The following is a 25,902-nucleotide window of genomic DNA, read 5'->3' on the forward strand; positions in this document are numbered from 1 at the left end:
TTAAAAACATTTGAGAGACAATTAAGTGAATTAGTGGGACTGCTTTTGAGTTTTAAAGGGCGGGGGGAGGGCAAAGGCTACAAAATGCTATGGACTGTACTTATTTCAGCTCGGTGGTATCTTTTAGTAAAGTTCACCTATGCCTATTTGGTCCAGGCTGGAAGATGAATGATGCAAGTATTACTTCTGTTTGAAGTTACACTGAAAACTGAGTGTTTAGGATTTCTTGAAATTTTTTCTCTCTGAGAGCTCTTTAAATTCAAATGAGTTTAAGAAGAAAATCTATTATTTTCCTCTCCATCTTCTTCGTTCCCATTTCTCCAACAAGCTGAATCCTATGAATCAGTGGTTTTCAAACTTACTTAATCACAGACGCTCCCCGTCTCTGTGGTGGTTTACGCCCCACTTCTGCCACACGAGCACACATACAGATACAAAATAATCAACATGCAACTTTCACTAAATATTAAAAACAGTAAGGCATTGATTCAAACAGGGCCAACAATCCATTGTAATAAGAGCAAAAGCAAAACTGCAATTGTTGTCAATGCTAACAATTAAATGTGCACACCATGGCGTAACAAACGGATTAACGTACAGCTAGCAATGGATTTGTATAATGCTATTCAAGATTAACAGAAATCTGTCAAAACACACAGCACCATCTAGAGTCAAATGCACAGAGACATTTGAAGACTTGATATGTCTGGAGGAATCTGCTTTATTAGTTATTCATTGCTGTGGGTAAAATGTATGCAGTAATTCCCCCCCAAAGAAACCATAGTAAGAGAACCAAAAAAGAACCACCATGGCTAAGCAACACAGTAAAAGTAGCAGTGAGAAGCAAAAAGGCATCCTTTAAAAAGTTGAAGTTTATAGAAAGGAGCATAAACACTGGCAAACAAAGTGTAAAATATAATCAGGAAGGCCAAAAATGAATTTGAAGAACATTTGAAGAACAAATTTGAAGAATTTGAGTCTAAAGACTCAAAAAGTAATCACATTTTTTTTTTAAAGTACATCAGAAGCGGGAAGCCTGCTAAACAACCAGTGGGGCCACAGGACGATTGAGATGTTAAAGGAGCACTCAAAGATGATAAGGCCATTGCGGAAAAACTAAATGAATTCTTTGCATCGGTCTTCTCTGCTGAGGATGTGAGGGAGATTCCCAAACCTGAATCTTTTTTTTAGGTGACAAATCTGAGAAACTGTCCCAGATTGAGGTGTCATTCGAGGAGGTTTTGGAACAAATTGATAAATTAAACAGTAATAACTTACCAAAACAAGATGGTATTCACCCAAGAGTTCTGAAAGAACTCAAATGTGAAATTGCAGAACTAGTAACTGTGTGGTTTGTAGCCTATCATTTAAATCAGCTTCTGTACCAAATGACTGGAGGATAGCTAATATGACGCTTTTTTAAAAAAATTAAAAAAAAAAAAAGACGCTGGGAATGGGTGACAGGGTATGGATCACTTGATGATTACCTGTTCTGTTCATTCCCTCTGGGGCACCTGGCATTTGCCACTGTCGGAAGACAGGATACTAAGCTAGTCAGACCAATGGTCCATCTCAGTATGGCTGTTCTTATGGTTTTTTTTTACACTGCATGCCTCTTCCAGCAGCATGTAGATATAAACAGAGGTAGCCCTCCTAGCATGGGTTTAAATAGCAGCATACATCCACGCGGTACAACTTAGGATGGCAAAGACATGCCTGAAGTATGTGGTTATGTACCAGAGTACATGCCCTACATGGCTCTTAACTCACCCATGCAGTGAGTCCCTGTCTATACTGCTATTTTTAGCAGTGTAGTATCCCGCTGACTCCTTGTAGCTAGAGCCCTTCCTGCTGCAGGGAAAGACTTCAGCAATGAGAAAAGTCTCCACCAACTCCCTGTTGCTGGAGACTTTCCTTGCGTCAGGGAAAACTTGACAGTGGGGAGCTGCTGAAGCCTTTCACTGTCATGTAGCTACACACCACAGTATGGACAGAGCTTGCTTTTCACTGTGGTGTGTTGCTACACATACCCTACATGCTGACACCAGTGGTTTATACTGTATTCTATGGCTACGTCTACATCCAAGTTATATTTACTGAAAAACAAATACGACAGGGAAGTAAAACCTGTTGTCGGGGTTCTGAAAACACCTCTTTTAGCAACTGGAGAAAGGAATACATACATGGTTTCACTAACATATATTCCCAAAATCTTCCACAAGTTGTACATCAAATTTAAAAACAATAGAAATGACCATTCCAAGGAGATGAAGGCAATGAGCTGAATACACCTATACCTAAAAATCTGCATAAGATTTACATTTTAGTTTCTAAAAGTAGATTAAAAATATATACTATTCTTGTTCGTCTACTAATAAAAACTAATATGCATAAGTAGAGAGAAGAGCTATTATGGAAATGCACTTGAATATAGGACAGCATAAAATGTGTTCACTAATTTCATTATTAGCTACAGACATTATAAAGTTTGTGAATATTTTATTAAACTATTTATCTAATTACAGTATGTTTTCTTAAATACATAAATAAATAAATAAATAAGTTTTGCTTTATGTTTTACAGTAAATGCCAAACACAAAAACATGGCAGAAGTAATGCATTGCATTTTTCAGATATTGTTTACTATATTCTTAATCTGGAAACATACCAACTCCAGCCCACATCCGCATTAAGTCCCTGGTCTTATTCACATGAATTCAATGGAAACACTTATGTGAGAAAGGATTACTTACATGAGTAATGGTTGCAGAATGGCCCTTGAAGAGCAACTGTATATTTGTATGAATTCACAAATTAATTCCTTCATGTATTTTAAATGTAACAGTGCTGTTTATCATACAATAATAAACTTAATAGTAAAACCTAGATATTTCAAATATGCTACTCATCTTTTATAGTACGTAATACTATCTAAAATAATCACCTGATATTGTTAGACCATTTACATTATTCTACATGTTTAGACACTTCCTGTCTCAATCTGTATTCATCACACAGCTTTAAAATGAAATATTGTATGCAAATATTCAAACACATTTCCAAGAATGATTAATAATATTTTTAATATGATAGTCGCTGTGTGACAGGTTTTACAGACTTCCAAGAATTCCCAGCCCTGTCCATTGAAATTTTTTGAGCACCAGAATAAAATGGTTGAATTTTGATAAAGTTCCTTTCTTATTTTGGTATTTGTTTTATTAATTTCCCTTTTCAAAAAGCTGAGGTAGTAAAATGAAACCCATAGTGTCTTGTTAAACTACAGTATGTAAAATTAATCTTCATATGACTCATATATTTTACTAATTACTTTTCATATCATACAGTTTCTATAAGCCTTCAGAGAAAAGAGAAGAGTAAGAAATATTTTCTCTACTACAATAATGCTACCTTAGAGTCAATTAAATAAGAGGGTTATATGAAACATCACAGAAGGACTTCCCAGATTTTTAATCACTATGAAGAACATTTTTTTTTGCTTTATTACAAAAATTAAAGAAGGTATGTACAAGGACTTTCATATAAATCTTTTAAAACAAAATCAGCTTATTTACAATCTTTTTGCACAGATAAACATTTGGGCCTGCAATCCTCAAACAATTCAAATTTTGATTTAAAACAGATGTTTGGATTCAGTCCAAACAAATGGATATTTAACACCTAAACAGTGAAACAGCAGGAGGACTCGCTATCACAAATTATTTCAGTGTCTTCTGTATTTAAATATGATGGATAAATACACTAAGAGAACAGAAGGAGCTGTTTCAGACACTACACCAACCACCTAACCCTAATCAGCATTCACAAATGTTTTGATCTAAATGTACCACTGTTAATTTATATCATAGGGGTCACCTTAACAGTCTGTACAAGCTCAGCTGACTCCCTTGGCATTACTATACATTCCAAATAATAATAATAAAAAAAAAATCTGTATAGTCTCTAACTTTCCTATACTATCACTGAAAAAAGAAGCAGGTTATACAATGAAGAGTTAGAGGGAGGTCTAATACAGCACAATGATTTTCACTGAAAAAATTGCGACAGAATTGGGTGCACAAGTGAGCATTCTCAGCCAAATGAATCACATAGAGCATGCCTCAACCTGGCGAATTATCTTTCAACTTCCACTCGCAATAAAGTTGCATGTCTTGAACTATACAAGCTATACTCTGTTGTACAAGGGGAAAATATGTTTTGTATATATTAAAAAAAAATCTTTTGTCGGAACAACTTTAGTACCTCCATGCTTTGGAGCAGGGACCAGAAATTTGGCAGAGTGCGTGGCTTTTGTGTAAGGCATGTGCCTGTTGTTGTCCCTGTGAAAACCTGCCAAAATTTGGCCCAGTTATAAGCCTTTGAAAAAATCACAGTTCGCATATTCTCAGTAGAGACTTCAATATTAGCTAAGATTTCTGATGATTCTGTCCTCACTGAGCATGCTCGTACCTCTTGTAGTACACTCTTGTACCTAGTGCTGATCAGACTGTGCATATACCATCCCCAGAGACCAAATGAGTGTGTAATCACTGGTGTGCATGTGCTGATCCACATCGAATATGAGTTGTTACAGTCCCAAGCTACAGAATCTTGTCTCGTTAGCTCAAGTTGTAGCAGCTCATTCGTTTGGCTCTGGAGGTCCCTTGTTCAAACCTTAGTGTGTTGGCCAAGAGGACCGGAATCACACAGACTTCAGCTCCTCTAAGTCCCTAGTGCAGACCAGACTGCATACGTGCCATCCTAACAGAGCAACTGAACGTGATCCCTCTGGCATAGGCCTAGAGGGGAGAAAAGCTGGACTTTTCCTGTAATGGCTGCTCCAAACTGGGCTGGGACTGGAACTGAGAGAAGGGACCTGTCTCTCCTGTGCTTTCAGTGACCCTCCTGCTCGTGCCCCAGGCAATGTGGAGGAGGAGGAAGAAGCCATCTGATCCAAATGCAGAGGGGGCAAAAGCCAGACTGGATGGGGGTGGGAGAAGTAAATTGGGATAAGGAATCTGGTGAATAGAGTTCCCAACCTTTCTAATTGCAGAAAACTGAACACCCTTGCCCCACCCCTTTCCTGAGGCCCCCGCTTCTGCGAGTCCCTCACCCCCCACTCACTCCTTCTCCCCTTCCTCTGTCACTCACTCGCTCATTTTAACCAGGCTGGGACAGGCGGTTGGGGTGAAAGAGAGGTGAGGGCTCTGGCTGGTTGTGCGAGCTCTGGGGTGGGGCAAGAAATGAGGGGTTCAGGGTGTGGGAGGGGACTCTGGGCTGGGACATGAGGTTGGGGTGTGTGTGGGGGGGTGCGGGCTCTGGGAAGGAGTTTGAGTGTGGGAGGGGGTTCTGAACTGGGGCAGGGGGTTGGGGCTCAGGAGCGGGTTTGGGGTATGGGCTCTTGGTGGTGCTGCTGACCTCAGGCAGCTCCCAGAAAGTGATTGCCATGTCTCTCTGGCTCCTAGGTGGAGGGGCAACCAGGTGGCTCTGCGCGCTGCCCCTGCCTGCAGGAGCCACCCCCACAGCTCCCATTGGCTGCAGTTCCCGGCCAATGGGAGATGCAGAGCTGGTGCTCAGGGTGGCATGGACAGCACGCAAAGACCCCCTGGCCACGCTTCTGCCTAGGAGCCAGATGAACATGCTGCCACTTTTGGGAGCCCTGCGGAGCCGGTCATGGAGCCTGCCTGCCCTGCTGAGGCCAACCAGAGTTTTAGGGACCCAGTCAGCTGTGCTGACCAGAGCCACCAGGGTCCCTTTTCAACCAGGCATTCCAGTTGAAAACCGGACCCCTGGCAATCCTACTAGTGGTGACCAAGGGCTGTGGGGAGCCTGGAGGGGGAGAGAAACAGGAGAACAGTGGGTTGAAGAGACTGGAACTGAGACCTAAAGTGGGAAGGGGAGGCTGGAACTGTTTGGGCAAGGAAAATGGGACTAGGGATTAGTCTGTGGAGAGGGAAGAGAGATCTGACAAGGAGATGAGACGTGATGAGGAAAAGCAGGGAGTCCTGTGGAAACAACAGAATGTGATTATGCAATTAAAGACTGTATCAAAATACAGATGCACAAGGGGGAAAAGCAAGGTTGCACAGGCAAGCTTATTCCTTAATTTTGGAATTTCTTAACTTCTAAGTGCTTGCTTGACTTTGCAACCTTAATAATGTTCTTTTAATGTATTTTTTTGCTATATATATATAAAATTTGTAGATTAAACACTATACATTATAATTTTAATCTGTTGCCTGTCTAGTTTGATAAACTCCATTTTCAAATGCTGTCAATCTGTCACCTTTCATGAGTAAATAATCTATTAAATGTATTTTAAAAAAAATCAAAAAAACCCATTCTAGTTATCCCCTCATATTTCCTAAAAGACTTTTGCTGTACAAATCTAACCACAGAAAGCACAAGATTAGTTTTGGATGTTACAGAGAAAACCTGTCACAGACAGGAAATTATGAAAGTATAAATCTGCCTACTAATATAAATTTCTAGCAATATATACATTATAAATATATTTTTGGCTTAAGGAATTTCAAGTGAACAATTTTCCAGTTTAAATAGTTCAGGAAACAAATTATCTGTTCAAATTTGGGACTAATTTCTAAACTTCTGTGCACATTAGCAAACCATTAGGAATAGAATTTAAATTTTGCAGTGTGTTACAAAGTGAAATATGTTCAGCATGTCTGTTTATAATGCTGTCAACTTTTATGGATAGAATAGTTCTCGCTTACAAATCTGGCTGTAAACAACATACTAAAAAAAATCCAGTACATATTCTTTGTAAAGACATTCTTGGCAGTTCAGAAATATGAACTGAACACCCACAAAACCTTAGTACCATTAAAAATTACTGGGTTGGAATAAAACTCTCCATATATCCTTCAACACAAGATAAAGTAATTGTCAAAGGACAATTCAAAGACAACATAGTTATTTAAATGGAGCTATGGCATAGAGCCTAAAACACAAAATTCCTACTCCACAGGCGGGCTATGAATATCCTCAGTGGCAGAAGTTAACTTATATCAAACATGTACAAAGATAATTAATGAACACGTCCCTCATTTTCAGATATTTAACTTTGGGTAGCAGAGGGAAGTTATTCCTAAGAAAAAACTCACACAACTTAAATATTATTCTAACAACTAGATTAAGAATTTATCACCAAAAATGTAAGTGTCATATATATAATACAATAAATTAACAGTCATTTAGGATAACACTGTCTTGACATAGATACAAGGTCATTATTTAAATGCATGAGAAAGTTTACAAAAACTTTTAAGTCTTTTGCCTAAGTTTTATTTCTTATATTTTAGGAAACGTTTTGCTTTTTTTCAAAGATTTCTTTGGGATTGAGACACAAGCACCAATCATTATTACAGAGTATTGAGTTACTGTCAGTTTTTAACGTACTGTATACAGTTAGTCAATATTCAACTACTGTTGAAAGTACTATTGTCCTGTGAGCCATATGCATACTTCTGAAACCTGACCAGTGCTCATCTATAGTTTTATGGTACAGCTAACATCAAGCTGGGTTGGGAGACAGACTGCTCTTGTAGGATTCAAATTGTTTTCCCATCACAGACTCTCAAGTCAGCCACCAACAGGGACCTAGAGGGAAAGTCATGCAGTATGAATGGGTGCAGATGTATAGGCTGGAGAAGTTTTACATTTTGAGTGGCTGTGAGGAACCTCCACAGTTTTGGAAGTTAAGATGAATGAATAAGACACACATCTAAATCTTTGATGTCTAGACAAGATGAACCAAACTCCCAGCCATTTTAAATGTATTAATCATTACTATGAACTCATTTCTCCTCCAAAAGTTTTGCTGTAATAGTCGTGTCCATTGCCTATTATCTACGAATGTAATGGTCACAAAGAAAGTATGATGGACAAGTTCCTACTCATACAAACACAATGGGCTTGTCTACACTAAGGGGGCTACAGGGGCATAGCTGTAACAACCTTAGTGTAGATGCGTCACATGTGCTGGAATAAATTTTTCCATTAATATAGGAACCCCACCTCCCTGAGCAGCAGTCGCTACACCTATGTCTACACTACCAAGGCCATCGCGGCACAATGTAGATGTGTAGTGTAGACGCTATGTTGCTGGAAAGAGTTTTTCTGTCAACATAGTTTATCCACTTCTCTCAGAGGTGGTAGCTAGATGGATGGAAAAATTCTTTCATTGACCTAGCTGCATCTAAACTGGAGGGTAGGTAATTAACTAAGGCGCTCAGAGCACAATTTTTTCCTCAGCCCTGTGTGACACAGGTTGATCTAATTTTTAAGTGTAGACCAGACCTAAGAAAGCGGAAGCATTCTTTCATCGACCAAGCCAGGGGTTGGGTTGGCATAGCTAATGTTCTCAGAGGTGTGAATTTTTCACACCCCTGAGTGACATAGCTATGTCTATCTAAATGTTTAGAGTAGACTGGGCCAATACCTTTTGAGTGTATTATGGTTTGGACAATGCCCTACAAGTACTTAGAGAATAGCCATATTCTAGGTTTAAAGAGTGCCAGATCTATGTAATGTTTTTATTTAATGGGTGAAGAATATTGCATATACCTTTCCCTGGCCTTGCCTGCTCCTTGGTTCTTTAATCCATTCACTGGTCTCCCTTTAACTGCATTGGTCAACAATAGTGGTGTTGGTGAAGTTTGAAGTTAACTGGTGTTTGTAATATACATCAAATTCCAAAAGGATATGCCTTCATTAGGAAACAGTTCAGTATAAAAATAGGCCACAAGGGTTTCAATATCTACTGATGCCAGATTGTATGGGACATCTATACTAAATAAATGTTTATTGTGGAAGTATTACCTAGCATTGTTGTCCTAGTTTTTATTAAAAGCAAACCTTAAACGGCAGCCTATCTGAAGCCAAAAAATATTAATGAGCTAATCATTTCAACCTCACATATTCAAAAAGATAAGCATTCAGGAAATGTAAAAACTATCTCTTTAAAAACAATCTGAAATACTGTTTTAACAACAACCTGGATTAAACTGAGATTATGCCAGCACTGACAAAAGTGATGATGTATTTGCCATATTTAGAGAAGTGCAATCAACACAGAATAAATAACCGTAGGATATTATAACACATATGCCACTGTTGAACTCTTCAAATGCAACTTTACTTAAGAAAAACATGTCAAATAATGACAACATAAATCTGTAAAATGAGCTCTCTTGAAAATCTCACCTATGCTACAGAAAACAAGCATCTGTTAGCTCAAGCTGTCTCAAACTTGAAAATAAAAATTTTATAATTATGTACATTCTTACATTAAATTCACATACTATCATGAGAAAATATATTCCACATATATGGTATATGAACACACAGACCTCAATAGACCTGGCATCTAAACAAACAAAATATAAAAAGGATGCAAATACAACAGTACCCAAAATAGAGAGCACTGAAGTCACAGCTAACTCTGTAAGCCATTACGTCAGGAATCATCAAAATAGCATGCTACAATAAATTATTACACCTTACATTTCACTCTGATAGCAGACATATTTGGGCTCTGGTGAACTGCAAATGGAGCAATATCCCTTGATACTGAAAGCCTGCTGTGCTAGACTACTGAAACTAAATCTATCTAAGTCTATAGCTAGAAAAATCCAAGTCTGTCTGAACTGTTGGGTTAGAGAAACAATCTGTCAGGTTGCTGAGTCCCAAGGCATGTCTAGATTATGCTCTGGATTGACGGGCAGCGATCGATCCAGTGGGGGTGTGTGTGTCAATTTATCGCGTCTAGTTTAGACGCGATAAATTGACTGCCAAGCGCTCTTCCGTTGACTCTGGTACTCCACCGGAGCAAGAAGCATAGGCAGAGTTGATGGGGGAGCGTCAGCCGTCGACTTACCACAGTGAAAACACCGCAGTAAGTAGATCTAAGTACATCGACTTCAGCTACATTATTCACATAGCTGAAGTTGTGTAACTTAGATCGATCCACCCCCCACTCTCTCCCCTCCCCCAGTGTAGACCAGGCCCAAGACAATCAGGGCTTTAAAGATTATCAACCATAAATTAATGTATCACTTACTTGTTTTTCAGCTTGTCCATAATCAGGTCCTTGGGTTGGCAAAAAGTAGCAAATATGACCATTGTTTTTTGCTTTCTCTCGAAGAGCCATGGCAGTTCGTACAGTGGCATTTCTAGCATGAACAAACACCATCACCTGAAGATACAAGGAAAGAGTTGTTGATAAATAACAAAACGCTTAATAAAATAACTAAACTCCCCATGTGGTAATGGAGTTATTTCTGCTGAAATAACTGCACCTCTCTTTTATTGAGTAATACAAAAAGATTAGAAATGCTTCACCTCATATACTTCTGCAAAACCATTTAAATTTATACTAACCCTTCTTTATTAGCCTTCAAAAATACAAAAACAATTTCAAACAGCAACAAAGTGCAATGTTTACCTATTTTAAGCAGCATACCTAAAAAACAGAGAGGAAGTGTTTCTCTAAAAGTTTAAGAAGGAGATGAGAGTTTAGATGCCAAACTCCCATTGACTTCCGGTGTAAACTGGGTGCTTAATAGTCCTTTATACCTTTGAAAACCTCCTCCTCAACTGTTACATGTAGCAAAAAAAAAAAAAAAAAATCCTCATTTCTGGAGCAAATCCTGACCTCTACTAAAGGCTACTTTGCATTGCACAAAACAGCCTTACATGTAGCCTTAACTCGCTAACTGAGAATAGCTTTGGAGTAGAGGAATCCCAAGTGAGAAGAGAAGCTTTAAACATCCCTCAACATAGGAAGACCTCTTGTGAGGAAACTGGGTAGCCAAAATGCTGCTTGCACTGTGGGTCAACTGTTGCCAAAACAGTCCTTTGGAAGATGTTGCTGCAGTGCCATCACAATTTAGAATATCTTTCAGACCCTAGATCTGTGAAATGCACTGTCTGCATATTTTGTATTAAATTACTAAATAAACTGGTAAATTAATGGCAATTTCTTTACCATAATTTCAAGAGACAGATACACAAACATCTACATTCACATAATAGCAAATCTGAAATTTTAATCATGCTATCAGGAAATTCTAAATTAAGAAGAGTATGGAAACATAATTGGTGTACACATTTCACCATCATGCACTAAGGAAAATGACCTCAATAGGCAGGGAAGAACATATACAGCTTTATTACAAAAGAACTTCATTATCTTCTATAACCTTAAATATAGTCATGTAGGATTTTGTACTACCATATATACGTTGTGTGTTCATGTACTGAAAGATTACATTGCTAAAGGGGTGAAGACAACAACATATATATCTTTACAAAAACAACTCAGGTAATATATACAAAAGAGACATTAGGTAGAAAGGGGGCATTTTAAAATGAAGCAAAATTAGTGTGAGAATATATAATACTACAATACAGTTGAGTAACTTTACCTATCAGTATGCAAATTCCAAACTTGCAACAACAACTAGAAAGATGTATGTTTCATAGTTTCACAGACTTTTAAGGCCAGAAGGGACCATTTGTTCATCTAGTCTGATCTCCTGTATATCAGAGACCATTACACTTTATACTGAGTTTATATCTTTGAAATCCTCCCCCTCAACTGTTATATGTTATCCCCATGAAGGTAGGGAATGAACAGGAGAATTAATAGAGTCACAGATTCCAAGGCCAGACGCGACTACCCTGACAGGCCAGCGGAACCTCCTCATCCAGGACACACACACACACACACAGGCTGCAGAAGTTTGCCCAGAGCCTAGATTTAAGCATATGTTTTAGTGATTTAATCTCATTTTCAACTCCAAGTGATGGGGAGTCCACCATCCGTATGTTCCAGTGTTTAGTTACCCTCACAGCTGCAAAAATGAATCTTATTTCAAGGTTGAACTTGTCTAAGTTCAATTTCCAGCCATGGGATTGAGTTATACTTTTGTCAGCAAGGTATAACTCTCCACTGTCAGTTATCTTCTGCTGTGTAAGGACCTATACAGTGATCAAGTCAACTCTCAATCTTCTGTTCAATAAGCTGAATAAATTGAGCTCCGTACATTGTAAAGCCAACCCACATTGTAAGGCTTGCTTTCCAGCCCCTGAATCTGTTTTGTAGCCGTTCTCTGAACCCTAATATTTCCATGTCCTTCTTGAACTGTGGACACTAGATCTGGATGCAGTATTTTAGTAGCTCTCTTACCATTGCTGCATACAGAGGCAAGATCAAGTCCCTACTTCTTCTAGATAGTCCACTTTTTATATATTCAAGGATTGCATAAACCATTTTTAACCATGGCATTGCACAGAAAGCTCATGTGAATGATTATTTATGATGATCCCCAAGTCCCTGCTTTTCAAGATGGTACCTAATAGTATAGGGAATACTCAATAATGTACCCATCTATATGGCAAACTCATGGGCTCCAAATGTACAAAGTGAGCCGATTTGTGAAAATATTCTACTGATGTGATTCAAACATGTCGAAAAAAGTTATATGGGTAAGAGACTAACTCCTTCTGAGTCTCAAACAGATCGTTCTGCAAAAAATCCAAACACCTCCCTCAAATAGCTAAATAACTAAAAATCACATCTTTCCTCTCAAAATACTTGCAAACTGATAGCTAGAGGACAACATCCAAAGCAAAAATATGGTTATACTACTCAACACAGTACACAATTCCTTCTTACGGTTTGAGGTTTATTTTGTGTTATACTCAGTAGGTCAAATACTAGAAAAACAGTATTTTACCTATGTACTTTCAGACCATTCTCCCTTAAAGCTAACAATACTGCTTTTCTTTTGCCCCACTGTACTACCTCCTTTACTTGGAGGAAGAATGTTTCAATTGTACTTGAAAATAAGGAGATTAAGTTTAACTTTATTCTTTGAGAACAACTTTCATCCTAATTCTTTAAGACCAAACTTCAAAACATTATTAATTTCTCTTGAAGGAAGTATTATTATTAAAGATTCATTCAACACTATACATATTGAAATTCACAGTCCCTGTCTCCAAGAGTTTACAATTTAAGACTGGACAAGAAGTCAGACCATAGGGTCAATAAGGGGATGGGATGGCATGCATAACATTGTGGTTTCTTTGGTTGGTCATGCATGCTTCATTAGTTAATTATTTTATGATTCGATAATAATCCTTCATAGCATTATGGCTCTTGCAATTAGACCCCTTCATTTAACTTCAAACACTCTTGGATGGGGTAAATACCACTGATGGCTGCATACCAATTTCCTGTTGTTCACATGCCACATAATGGCATAATCTTGTTTAAATTTCTCCAAAATCGGAGTCATGCAGAGCTGTAAGGAAGAGTAGATTATGACCCTAAATATTCATTAACCATTTCAGTTTGACTTGTCAATTTATCATTTTGTGACTTATTTTCTAGAACAGCTTGGATAAACCTAAGTTAGAACTTAAAGTGATATCACTGCACACTAAGTGGTGGGGGCCCTTGTCTGGTTTGTTGGAAAAGGTGTGTGTCTTTTTAAAGACTGGAGAGCCAGGGAGTGATTTTCTGCTGCAGCTGACCCATCCCCACTTCCAGGTGACTGGAAGAGAGGGAGGACTAGGTAGGTCTATGCCAGGGCAGAAAAAACAATCTTTTACCTGGACTAGGTAGAGCAGCACCCATCCTCCTACCCACTGAAGTGGTGAAACTGCAGGTTCTCTCAGGCTCCACTGTGGGCATTGTGCTAATTGCACCTTTCTCAGGGGGCTGGAAAGGAATTTTTCCCTCACTGCCAGATTGGCCAAGGGGAAGTGTTTTCCCCCCCATCTTCTCCACAGTGGGGTGAGGGGGGGGAGAGGCTTAGTTGAGGAGCAGAAACAGGGTTCTTATGACTGGTAAGGCAGGGGCCAATCCCTCACCTGCATTTGAGGGCAGGGGGTGGTGAGGTCCCAGCAGCGGGTTGTCTGGGGACCAGGATGGTTGATGGGAAGACTCATGGAAGCCTCCCAGGTACATATTGAAATTATTATGAATTACCTTTCACTGTACACTTTTATCTGCCAGGTATTCCCAACCATTTAAGAATTAAGTTGTGACCTAATTAAACACCATCCAGTGTCTCCTGTCCTTCCAGCATAGCTAGACAACAACAATTTCCTTTTATAAAAGGATCCATTTCCTACAACTCCCCATCACTCCCACCACAAACACTAAGTTCTCATATCACAGGCTTGTGTGTTGACAGGCTTCACTTAAGACCTGCAAGGTTTTGAGCATCTAAAAATGTACTTGATTTTATCATTTGTTGATTTTTCTCCTTATTTAAAAGAAGCAATATGAACATTTGAATCTATACAATGAAACAACCCAATTTGATCTGACAAAAATACCTGCAAATAATCTCGATAAGATAGCATTGAAAGCTGACAAGTAGTTCAAGTGAAGTAGGTATAAGGACTTAATTCAGGACAGGAACTGTAGCTTCAAGCCAAGTAATTTTTTTTTTTGTTGGAAAAGGTGTGTGTCGGAGAGAGGGGGGGAGCTTTAAAATTAAAAGAAAATATAGTCGTATTTGACATTTTAACGTTGGTTGCTTAAAAAGTGTCACAGATGCTTTAGCTATATTTTTGTTTTATGATTTAACCACCAAATGGGTTTGTTCACTAGTTTTACATACAATTTGATCTGTTTCAGACTCAATTTTCATGTTCATTCTTGCAGCAATTTTGGAATGGCCTATTTCTAGCTCCAAAAAGGTCGTGTCCCACATGACATTTATATAGCATTAGAATTTATTTAGATGAAGTGTATTAAAATAAATATTTCTGCATATTTTGGCATCATATTGATAAACACGGAGTTTGTTCTTCTCATTTTTAGTAAACTCATTATCCAATAACAAGCAAAGTGTGTTGTGACTTTGTTTTCCCCTCCTCCCTAAAATTGCTACAAGCTCTGTGACACAAAAGTTTAGGACAAAAATGATTTTGTTGAGGAAAAGGACAAAGAGAAAGCTCAAGAAAGAAATCTTTAAAGTTTGGAAGGGACATCACCTGGATAAGAATATAAAAAAAAAGCTCAAGTCTGTAAGCAAGTATATATTTAAATCCAATAGACCCTGTAATTAACCAGGACCTGCCATTTGTGCTAGTTTTAATAAAATAAGAAGAGAGAGGGATCTTAGGAAGCAAAACCAAGCTACACAAACCACACTTTCCCAAATATGATTTGGGTATAATACTGTGGTAACCTTCACACATCAAAGCAGCAGCAGGAAATCAAGTTGGATGTAGCCATAAGCCAGTAACAAATAAGTGAGGGATGGTGCAGAACTAGGGGACCTGGTACACCATGCCCGCTGTTGTTTACAAGTTCTTTTGGTATTTAATTATTTAGAAATAGGACATTAAAAATTAAATATTATATGTATATATTCATTCTTTGGTGTATTTTAAAGAATTGACATGTTTGTTTAATTTGGGAAAATGTTTTACCCTCTTTCCATTATTTTATTAGTCAATTTATATTCATGATTAAATAAAATAAAATAGGTAAGACTTTGAAGACTGGTATAATCTTTCCTGTAGCACATCTGTTTAAACTAAAGAAAATACTTTGAAAAATTATACTCTCTAGCCTCAAGTGAAAGTACAATTATTGATTAGGTCAGAGTAGATTGCCCAGTTATTAGCAGGCTTAGTTGTATGAGGAAACCTAAGTATAAAAATTAACCTGACGCCGAAAAGAGTTAAAATAAGAATGAAAGACACATGACCTCAGTATGTGTTTTAGCTTCATCTACTCTAATTGTACTAAAGTGGAAGTCCCATCCACCCTTAAACGTAAGCAGTGGGTGTAGTGTAAGACTATAGATGGTAAAGTAAGAGTAGACAAAAGCTGATCATACAGCCTAATTGATCGAAAATTGTAAATTAGCAAATGTCAAATTACCACTCATCAGCACCCCCAACATGTGCGAGAGCATTTGTAATAAAACATAGCAGCTGACAGCAATCACATAAAAAAACCCATTGCACCATGACTGTGCAAACAGTTGTCTATTACTAATCTGTGCATAAGGTATGAGAGGAAGCTGGAAAAAACACAGCAGTATACGCCACAAGGAGAAAACTCTCTTATATCCACAAACATTACGATTGGCTTATTCCTTTGTGTGAAAACTGGGACCATCAGTCCAAAACACTGAACATATCTTGACCTGGTTTATACCTGGGTAGCTTTGAGACTTGAGGATGAAGAGCAGAGAACCTCTTTCCCAAATGTGGACCCCACCTCAATTACTTTGATAAAGGCAAGAGGGTAGAGGAAAATGGGCTGTTAAGTGAGGATTCCTACTTACTGTTTGTTAAGGTTCCTTCCCCACTCTGAACTCTAGGGTACAGATGTGGGGACCTGCATGAAAAACCCCCTAAGCTTATTTTTACCAGCTTAGGTTAAAACTTCCCCAAGGTACAAACTATTTTACCTTTTGTCCCTGGACTTTATTGCTGCCACCACCAAGCAAATATAACCAGGAAAGAGCCCACTTGGAAACGTCGTTCCACCCAAAATCCCCCCAAGCCCTACACCCCCTTTCCTGGGGAAGGCTTGATAAAAATCCTCACCAATTTGCATCGGAGAACACAGACCCAAACCCTTGGATCTTAAGAACAACAAAAAAGCAATCAGGTTCTTAAAAGAAGAATTTTAATTAAAGAAAAAGTAAAAGAATCACCTCTGTAAAATCAGGATGGTAAATACCTTAATCAGATTCAAAACATAGAGAATCCCTCTAGGCAAAACCTTAAGTTACAAAAAGACACAAAAACAGGAATATACATTCCATTCAGCACAACTTATTTTATCGGCCATTTAAACAAAACAGAATCTAACGCGTATCTAACTAGATCGCTTACTGACTTTTTACAGGAGTTCTGACCTGCATTCCTGCTCTGGTCCTGGCAAAAACAACACACAGACCGAGAGAACCCTTTGTTTCCCCCCCCTCCAGCTTTGAAAGTATCTTGTCTCCTCATTGGTCATTGCCAGCGAGGTAATCTTAGCTTCTTAACCCTTTACAGGTGAAAGGGTTTTTCCTCTGGCCAGGAGGGATTTAAAGGTGTTTACCCTTCCCTTTATATTTATGACACTGTTATTTATATAGAATAATAAATGCAGATGGCACTTAACAGGCACTTAAATATACACACCTCAATTCATAGAATACATGCAAAGTAAAACCACCATTTTTGTTATGGACACTAGAACCACTGACTGTTATAGAGTTTGTTCGGTACCAAGGTAAGAGGAACTTTAAAAATACCATAAATAAATCAAATAGAGTACACAAAATTAGAAGTGACAGATTAAAAAAAAGTTCTGACTCAAAGACCTTTTAAACCAAGGCCCTGATTCCCCACTGTATGATTCTAATTTTAAAGCAGCATGTCTCCATGGACTTCAAAAGATTTATGATCAAATCTAGACCCTAATCCTCTCCCAGTGATTACTACCTTAATTTTCTGTGCACTAATACAGAAGCCAATCCTGGATTCCCATCAGGTTTAAAGTCTTCCAATTCCTGCCAATGACATTCAATCTCCAGCACTTCTGGCATCAGGGCACCCACCAGACTGGCCAACACATCAGACTATATATCTTTATTTTACCAATTAGACTCTTTTGCAAGGACCTTTGGCAACCCTATCAAAGTTTATGTCTAACTAGGAAATTTCAATTTAACTTCTTTAGCGGTCTTATTTCCTGTACTGCTCTAGTTATTTCTGGCTCTTTATGGACAATACAGTACTTTAATACCTATGCTTCATGGGCTCATGTGTATGTTACCCAGAATCTCAGCTGGGTTATTATGGAAATTCACAATTTGGCAAAACAATCCCATAAAAATAGAAAACTTACATATTGTGACATTGGCTTTTGTTATTCACTTTTCCCTGATATTAATTCCTCTTCCACATCTCAAACAAATTCTAAGCAGCTTGCGATCAAGAAATGACTCTGAACATTTCTTGCTTATGTTTTCATTTTAAGGTTAACTCAAATGATAAATAGTTTAACAGTATGTAAATTGGAAGGAAAGTACTGACTATTAACAAGGAAATATTACAAATGTACACCCCATGCTCATATTGGGAAGATGCAGAAGCCAGGATCCATGTGTTCCTTACTCTTATAGTAACATACAATATTCTCATGGCCTTGAATCAATTTTCTTTTCTTTTCTTTTCTTTTTTTTCTTCTACTTTTTGCGTATACCAGTTCTGATTATTAAAGTTGCAAATGTTTTTCATCTTTACACTAAAATACATTCATATATATATAGCTATGGTTAGTAAAATTAATCTAATTTACGCTTTGGAGTTTAACCCTTATTACAGGTGGAATTGATAGTACTGTATATTTTTAAGGGTACCTGCTACTTCCACTATATGATCCTGTTTTCAGTCGCTTATAACCTCACCAAACTTTAACCACTTGGGCTGAAATTTTCCATGCTGGATGTCTGCCACAGGCTTAATTTTTTTCAGAACTTCAGCCAAAACTGTTTAGCCATTTCCAAAAATGAAGCTAGGGAAAAATCTGTTGCTTTGCCTATGTTAAAAAAAAAAACATTTCTGGTGGCATTTTCTTTGTGAAGCTCTAGTGCTATCATTCTTTGGAGCAGGGAACTGAAATTTGGCAGGGGTGTGGGCTTTCGCCATCGTCATGAAAATCTATCCAGATTTGGCCAAGTAATAAAACCAGAAAAAATGTGGTGTACAGAGTCTCAGTCGAGACTTTCTAGACCAGTGGTTTTCTACTTTGTTCATTTGTGGACCTCTAACCAATTTCAAATGGAGATGTGGACCCCTTTGGAAATCTTAGACATAGTCTGCAGATCCCCCAGGGTTCACAGACCACAGACTGAAAACCACTGAGCTAGAGCTTCACAGCTAACCACCAGAAGATTCCATCTGTACTGGGCATGATCCAGTCTGGAGCGTAGCAGGATCTCGAGGATGCTACGGGATGGGCACTGGAACTGACTGCAGCAATCCCATCTCTCCTCGACTCTCGGATGATACCCCACCTTCCCCCATTCGCTGGGCCCAGGCAGCATGGAAGAAAAGGCTGCTTGATTTGAACACAGAGGGGAGAAAAGATGGACTGGGGAGAAATGGAGGGGAAAAGGCATGGAGTAAGATTGGGAAAAGGAACTTGTGGGGGGGAGACTGGAACTTGAGGCTGACAGGGTAGAGAAAGGGAAACTGGGGTTCGGAGCTTAAGTGCATGACTGAGACTGTCTGAGCAATTAGAGTGGCAGACAAGGGATGACAAGAAGGTGGTAGGAGGGAAGGGGAGACATCTGATGAGAAGCCAAGTTGTGGAGGAAGAATTAGGACTGGCTGGAGACAAGGAGCGGAAGGCATACCTCCTGAGATGGGACAAAGAGCTGGGGGCAGAGAGAATAAGGAGGCTGAGGAGAAGAAACCGGATGTATGCAGGACTGGGACCATGAGTAAGTGGGGATAGGCTAGGATGGAGGGACTAGGGAGGCGATAGTAGGATTTACTGGGAAGGAGACTGGGATGAGGAACCAAGGTTGGAAAAGAGACAGGACTGGGACAAAAACAGGTTAAAGGGGATGGGGCAGTGGGGGTTAAGGTTGGGGTCTGACAACTAGAGCACGCCTCTCCAGAACCTGGAATGAAAGACCAGATGAATCAGAGTTAAGTATTTTCCATAGGAATTCCGCCTCATTTGTTGAGGAACAAGGCAGGGGATTTCAAAGAGAGAAAGTTAAGGCAGTTAAATGGGGCCCTGGAGAACTGGATTCCCACTGGATTAAACCAAACTTTTCACAAGTAGTCACTAATTGTGAGTTCCTCATTTTGTGGGTGCCTGACTTGAGACTCTGGTGTCTGATTTGCAGAAGTACTGAGTATTCAAAGCTGCAACTGAAGTCAATGGGAGCTGTACTCTGAGCAGCTGTATAATGTTAGGAATTCTCCAACTAGGGTATCCAAAATTTGTGGAAACTTTTGACCCTAATCTCTCTGTGTTTCAGGTTCCCCATCTATAAAATGCTGACAGTAATCCTCTATCATTTCACAGGATATTGCAAAAATAAATTAATGTATATTTGTGAAGCACTGAGGTACTCTTCTGATGAGCATCCTAGAAAAGCCCATGAGGAAATTAGTAATTCTGCCTTCAGATCAAGGTTTGAATAGTGTGGAGTAAATAATGCACTGGGCCATACATTGAACGAGGCAAAAACAAAAGGTTCAATAGCTAACATAAGAATGGCTCTAGTGGGTCAGACCAAAGGTATATCTAACCCAGTATCCCGTCTTTCGACAGTGGCCAGTGCCAGGTGCCCCTGGGGGAATGAACAGAAAAGGTAATCATCAAGTGATCCATCCCCTGTCGCTCATTCCCAGCTTCTGGCAAACAGAGGCTAGGGACACCATTCCTGCCCATCCTGGCTACTAGCCATTGATGGACCTATCCTCCATGAATTTATCTAGTTCTTTTTTGAATCCTGTTATGGTCTTGGCCTTCACAACATCCTCCAGCAAGGAGTGCCACAGGTTGTCTGTGTGGTGTGTGAAGAAATACTTCCTTTTATTTGTTTCATTATGTGAGCACTGTCCATCTTATGCACTGAATGAGGCAGTGGCCCTGTGGAAAACATACCACATTCATTATCTTGGAAACATATTTGAAACTATTTTTATATAGCTGTTGTACAGTTTCTATTAGAAGCATCATCATATGAGATATCATATTACAGCAAACGTTCAACTCAAGAGACCTTGTTCAGTCAAACTATAATAAAAGGAAAGCAAGTATGTGCAGAATTACCCTTTGTTTGGAAATCTTTCTACAATACTTATGTATTTAACTTTTAAGAATCACCTTTTCTGTATGAAATTCAATCCCATGCATGCTCACCAAATAATTCACATTTGAATTTTATGATGGCCTATTCTACGACCAGACTCTTAAGCAATTTAAAATGCTGGTGCAATTGCTGAAAGTGAACATAAGATCTCCGCATTCTTTTTCTGTAGAATGGGCATCAAATTTGAGCAATAAAAATAGGACAGCTTTATTAGCTAACTACAGGCTCACAGTACTATGATTAATGCTAGAGCTGACAACTGATTACTTTTAATCCTTGTACATTATCAAATGTGATTGTAAAAATCAGCTTTGATTAACTGTCACTATACAAAGTCCTCACAAAATATGTGTATTTCTTCAACAAACAGGGTAAGCATTTGCCAGCTATTTTGTGGAAATAGCAACATAGTCCTAGCTATGTCAGAGAATGTTATATTTCATTGGCTAACCTCTGTGCATTAAATTATGCAAATAAGTTAGGGAAAGTAATTTAGAATAGAGAAGTGGTTCCACAGCTACAAGCTGTGTAATTAGATCTGTACTCTGCAGTACAAAGCTAGCTCTGGCGTCTAGTGCTGAGAGTCCGTGTAGCTCTTCTCATGAAACCTAGGCTTTCAATGACAAAATACGCCAAGTAAGCACAAAGCTAATGTCCCTAGGTTAATACTGCAAAATTTTGTACGGAGTATGTGAAAAAAAAAAACCCACTGAAGATTGCTTAAGCTTCACAATTATGTATGCTTAAGCCTCAAAAACCTTATATTGTACATGTTGTAGTTTCCCTGTAACAAGTAGTAGTACTTTACCAAAGTACTGAAGAGTGTATTTGTCAGGGTTCCCTCCCCACTCTGAACTCTAGGGTACAGGTGTGGGGACTGCATGAGAGACCCCCTAAGCTTATTTCTACCAGCTTAGGTTAAAAACTCCCCAAGACACAAATTTTCCCTTATACCTTGGATTAGGTAACGCTGCCACCACCAAGTGATTTAGACAAACTCAGGGAAAGAACCACTTGGAGTTCCTACTACCCCCTAATATCCCCCTAAGATCCTGCATCCCCTTTCCTGGGGAGGCTTGAGAATAAACAAGATGAGCACAGACCAACCTTGGGTTTTTTTAGGACACACACAGGATTTTTGATTACTAGAAAGAAAAAGGGTAAAAGAAGCATCTCTGTAAAATTAGAATGGAAGATAATCTTATAGGGCAATCTGATTCAAAAACACAGAGGATTTCCCTCTGCGCCAAAATTTAAAGTTACAAAAAGAAAAACCAGGAATACACCCTTCCTCTCAGCACAGAGAAAATCACAAGCCAAAACAAAAATAAGCTAATGCATTCCTTTGCTAGTACTTACTAATTCTAATGGAGTTGGATTGCTTGCTTTCTTGATCTGTGTCCGGCAAGCACACAGAACAGACAGATCAAAACCTTCCCACCCACCCACCCCAGATTTGAAAGTATCTTGTCCCCTTATTGGTCCTTTTGCTCAGGTGCCAGCCAGGTTACCTGAGCTTCTTAACCCTTTATAGGTAAAAGGATTTTGTTCCTCTGGCCAGGAGGGATTTTATAGTACTGTATACAGGAAGGTTGTTACCCTTCCCTTTATATTTATGACAGTATTATTCACGGTATGTGAGAAATAACACAGTGAACATCATTAACACTAAGCATGGGACTACTCACACAAGCAAGTTTGCAGGACTGGTTACTATATTTCAATCATTAAACTAAAAATTATGAGCATAATAAATGCATTTTATAAATATCTCAAACTATATAGTGTAACTGATACCTGTTGATAGTAATGACAGAAACAAAGATGATTGGAGGAAGTTTCCATGAAATGCTAAAATCCTATATTATATATATTCACATACTTTATCCAATAAGAAACTTTATTTTCAGCCTTCTATTGTTGGGCATAACTAGGCGAGCTGAAAAAAGTGGTGCGGAGCTGCAAGTACAGTATACATTCCCACTTCCCTAGCCCACAAGCTGATCATGTTTTCAAAGTGAAAAACTGGGAAATGTGGGTGGGGGAAGGTTTTGATGAATGATAAGGGAAGTTGGTGGGAAAGTGGAAAGAAAATGGGGCTTCCTCTTTCCTCTCTTACCCTTACTAAAATTTAGTAATTTATGAAGGTCTGCTTAGAACGGAAAGATTTATTAAAGGAATAGAAACAAATCACACTCTCATTCCATCTGTAATGTGTGCTGCAGCTTTCTCTTTTTGAATTTATTTCTTAATCCTCATTTTCTATTTGACTCTCAGTCTTTTACTTATAGAACTCAATGTCAAGTCTTAACCCTTTAAACACAGAAGAATATGGAGGTGGGGGGGGGGGAAGCGAAGTAGGCTCTATATCTTATCTAAGCAACAAGAAAATTCCAAAATACAAATGTATTTTCCAACCATTTTATTAACAATTAAACTACCTCAGATTTCAGGGAATATTTCTTGTAAACTAAATTTGAATTAAGCTCCTATTTTTAAAAGGCATCTAGAAAATTGATGAATTGACAAACGAGCATACAAGCTAGAGGTAATGGCATATATTCCATACAACTTTTTTGGTCTTTAGAGCATAAAATCTTGGCAAGTTAGAAGGCAGGCTACACTTACTCTTTGCGTCCAATTAAAAGATGGAAATCTTCCTTCAAACGGTCTTACTGACTTATGTTTTTTAGTTTGCTGATCACTCAACAGTTCTCTTTACATACATATGTAAATTAAAGAAAAACTGTCTCCAAGATTTGCTGAAATAGAACAGAGGTACGCAACAGCAGTCCTATTTTAAAGGAAAAGATTACCCATCAATAATAGTGAAGTAATCCACAATGCCCCATCAGATATGTTATAATCCATTTTTAATTCTTATATATCACCATTCACTGGTGTCTCCTGCAAATGTTGACTCAATAGTTTAAAAAAAAAAATCCACTGCTGATCATTCCTGCTTAAACAAAATGAACTGAGATTTCTGAGTGTGTGCCCATCCACAGGGGAACCTACTGAACACACTTCATCGTTAGCATAATGCATATTTATTTAATCCTATTTCTGTTGATATTTGATACATTTTAAATTTCTCTTTCATTTATAATTCCTCATCAGTTAAAACAGCCTCTAGAAAGAGTAGCAACATATCCATTGGGTAGGAAATTTCTAGTTAATATATACGTACGATTAGGGAAGGGGTAAAGTTATTGTGCATGTACAGCATATAGAATTTTAATCATCCAAAGGAAAAATAAATTAAAAAAATCTGTTAACATCAACAACTGAAGTATTAACAAAAAAGTCTGAAATACAGTAAGTAGTGGAATTCATTTATTTTCATAGTTACTAATGCAAAGAGAGCTTTTATATTGTCCTGATGTAATTTATATTTGTACACCCTTGAGTTTGAAAACAGCATGCATTATGATTAACTATTTATATTACTGTAATTCATAAAGACCTCTTTCAGGAGTAGAATTTCATTGTGTTAAGCACTGTACAAAAAACACTTATGAAAAGCCTGCCTCTGCCCCCAAAGAACTTATGATCCATTTAACTACAGAACACAACACCTGAACAAAAAAACCGAGGAAGGATGAGGAAACAGTAGAAAAAGCATGTATTAATAAATTAGCTATGACTTGCTATTTGCCTAATACACAGGTTAGCTTTGCCCCAGTGAACAGACTGGAAAATTCATTTCTTAAATACAATAAAATAATGTGGACTCAAATCCAATATCCAAAAAACATACTAGAATTGCTACCACCCTAGGCAGCCCTGTATTCACACCCTACACACTACTGCAATAATTTTTATACAAAATATGCCTCATGAGGTATTATTTGAAGACTAGTAACACACTGATCAATAATTTAAAATACATGTATCCATGCTGCACGCCAAATTATGGATACTCACTAAGTTCATGCTTTAAAATCTGTGACTAAAGACATTTAAACCAGGCGTCTCAGGAGGAGTTGATAAACAGGGTTTCTCCAGACAAAAAAGAGAGGCTGACACCTCAAACCAGGCATGGCCCAAATTCAATGGACTATTAATTTGTATAGGAGATTACAGCAGGGAGAGAGAATTTGCACAGTAGAAACCACCAGTAAGGAGGGAACAACAAGGGACCCTTATCTTCCAGACTTCATGGCTCCTTTTACTCATCATGAACTAATTAACTTTATCTGGGAGTACCCTTCAAAAGAATACATTTCAATGTTCATTGGACTATAAAAGAGAGGGGGCAAAGAACCCCAAGTTATCTTTCACTTACGATGACAGAGGAACCAAGCACTCTGGATTTTGCGGGAGGTCAGTCACCTTTCTGGAAGGAGATATGGTAAGAAACTTACCTTGAACCAAGACTGTAGTTTTGTTAAGTGTTAGTCACTAGAAAGCGCTGTTCACTTTTCTTTGCTTGTAACCATTTCTGACTTTACACCTTACACTTGAATTCATTTAAAATCCTCTCCCTTTTTGTTAATGAACTTGTTTCACCTTTAATCTAAACCAATCCAGTGCTCTATTTGAAGTCATTGTTAACTCCAGTTAAAGCAACAAAACTGCTGTGTTTTTATCCCTTTAAAAGAGCATCCGACCTTATGTTCCAGGATACGGCTGGACATTTCAGGACAGATGGATTTGGGGAAATTTAGGACTGGAGGTGTGTTGTGGACACTTGGCTAGTAGTAACCAAGGATGATGGAAACCAAAGTGGCCATGGTGTAACGAACAGCATGCTGGAGTAAAAGTTGCTGAGTTAGGTCTGTTTATCCATACAGACACTCAGTGCATGCTTGTATGCTGGCTGGGAGAATCCAGTCAGGGATCTACACCACAGAGCATTTTAAGGCATACAGGGTGACAGAACAAGCGGTGACAATCTCTCACTGGTCTGAGTTGCACCGCAAAACATGCCAATTGTCTAGTTCATTTTTTATCTGGAGAACTGTTAATATAAATGCAGACTTAGAAGACCTTATTAGAGAGGACCCATATT

At 38.4% G+C, this 25,902-nt stretch overlaps 1 protein-coding gene across 1 annotated transcript in view; it reads right to left on the minus strand.

Annotated features, from left to right (window-relative positions):
- ASCC3 (activating signal cointegrator 1 complex subunit 3) overlaps window positions 1–25,902 on the minus strand; it is a 514,213-nt gene that overhangs the window by 210,581 nt on the left and 277,730 nt on the right. Inside the window, exon 14 of the mRNA XM_048844924.2 lies at window positions 10,079–10,213. Within this exon, the coding sequence (XP_048700881.1) occupies window positions 10,079–10,213 (135 nt within the window). The remainder of the gene's footprint in view (window positions 1–10,078; window positions 10,214–25,902) is intronic.

This window comes from Caretta caretta, chromosome 3 (genome assembly GCF_965140235.1).
Source record: "Caretta caretta isolate rCarCar2 chromosome 3, rCarCar1.hap1, whole genome shotgun sequence".
Lineage (NCBI taxonomy): Eukaryota > Metazoa > Chordata > Testudines > Cheloniidae > Caretta > Caretta caretta.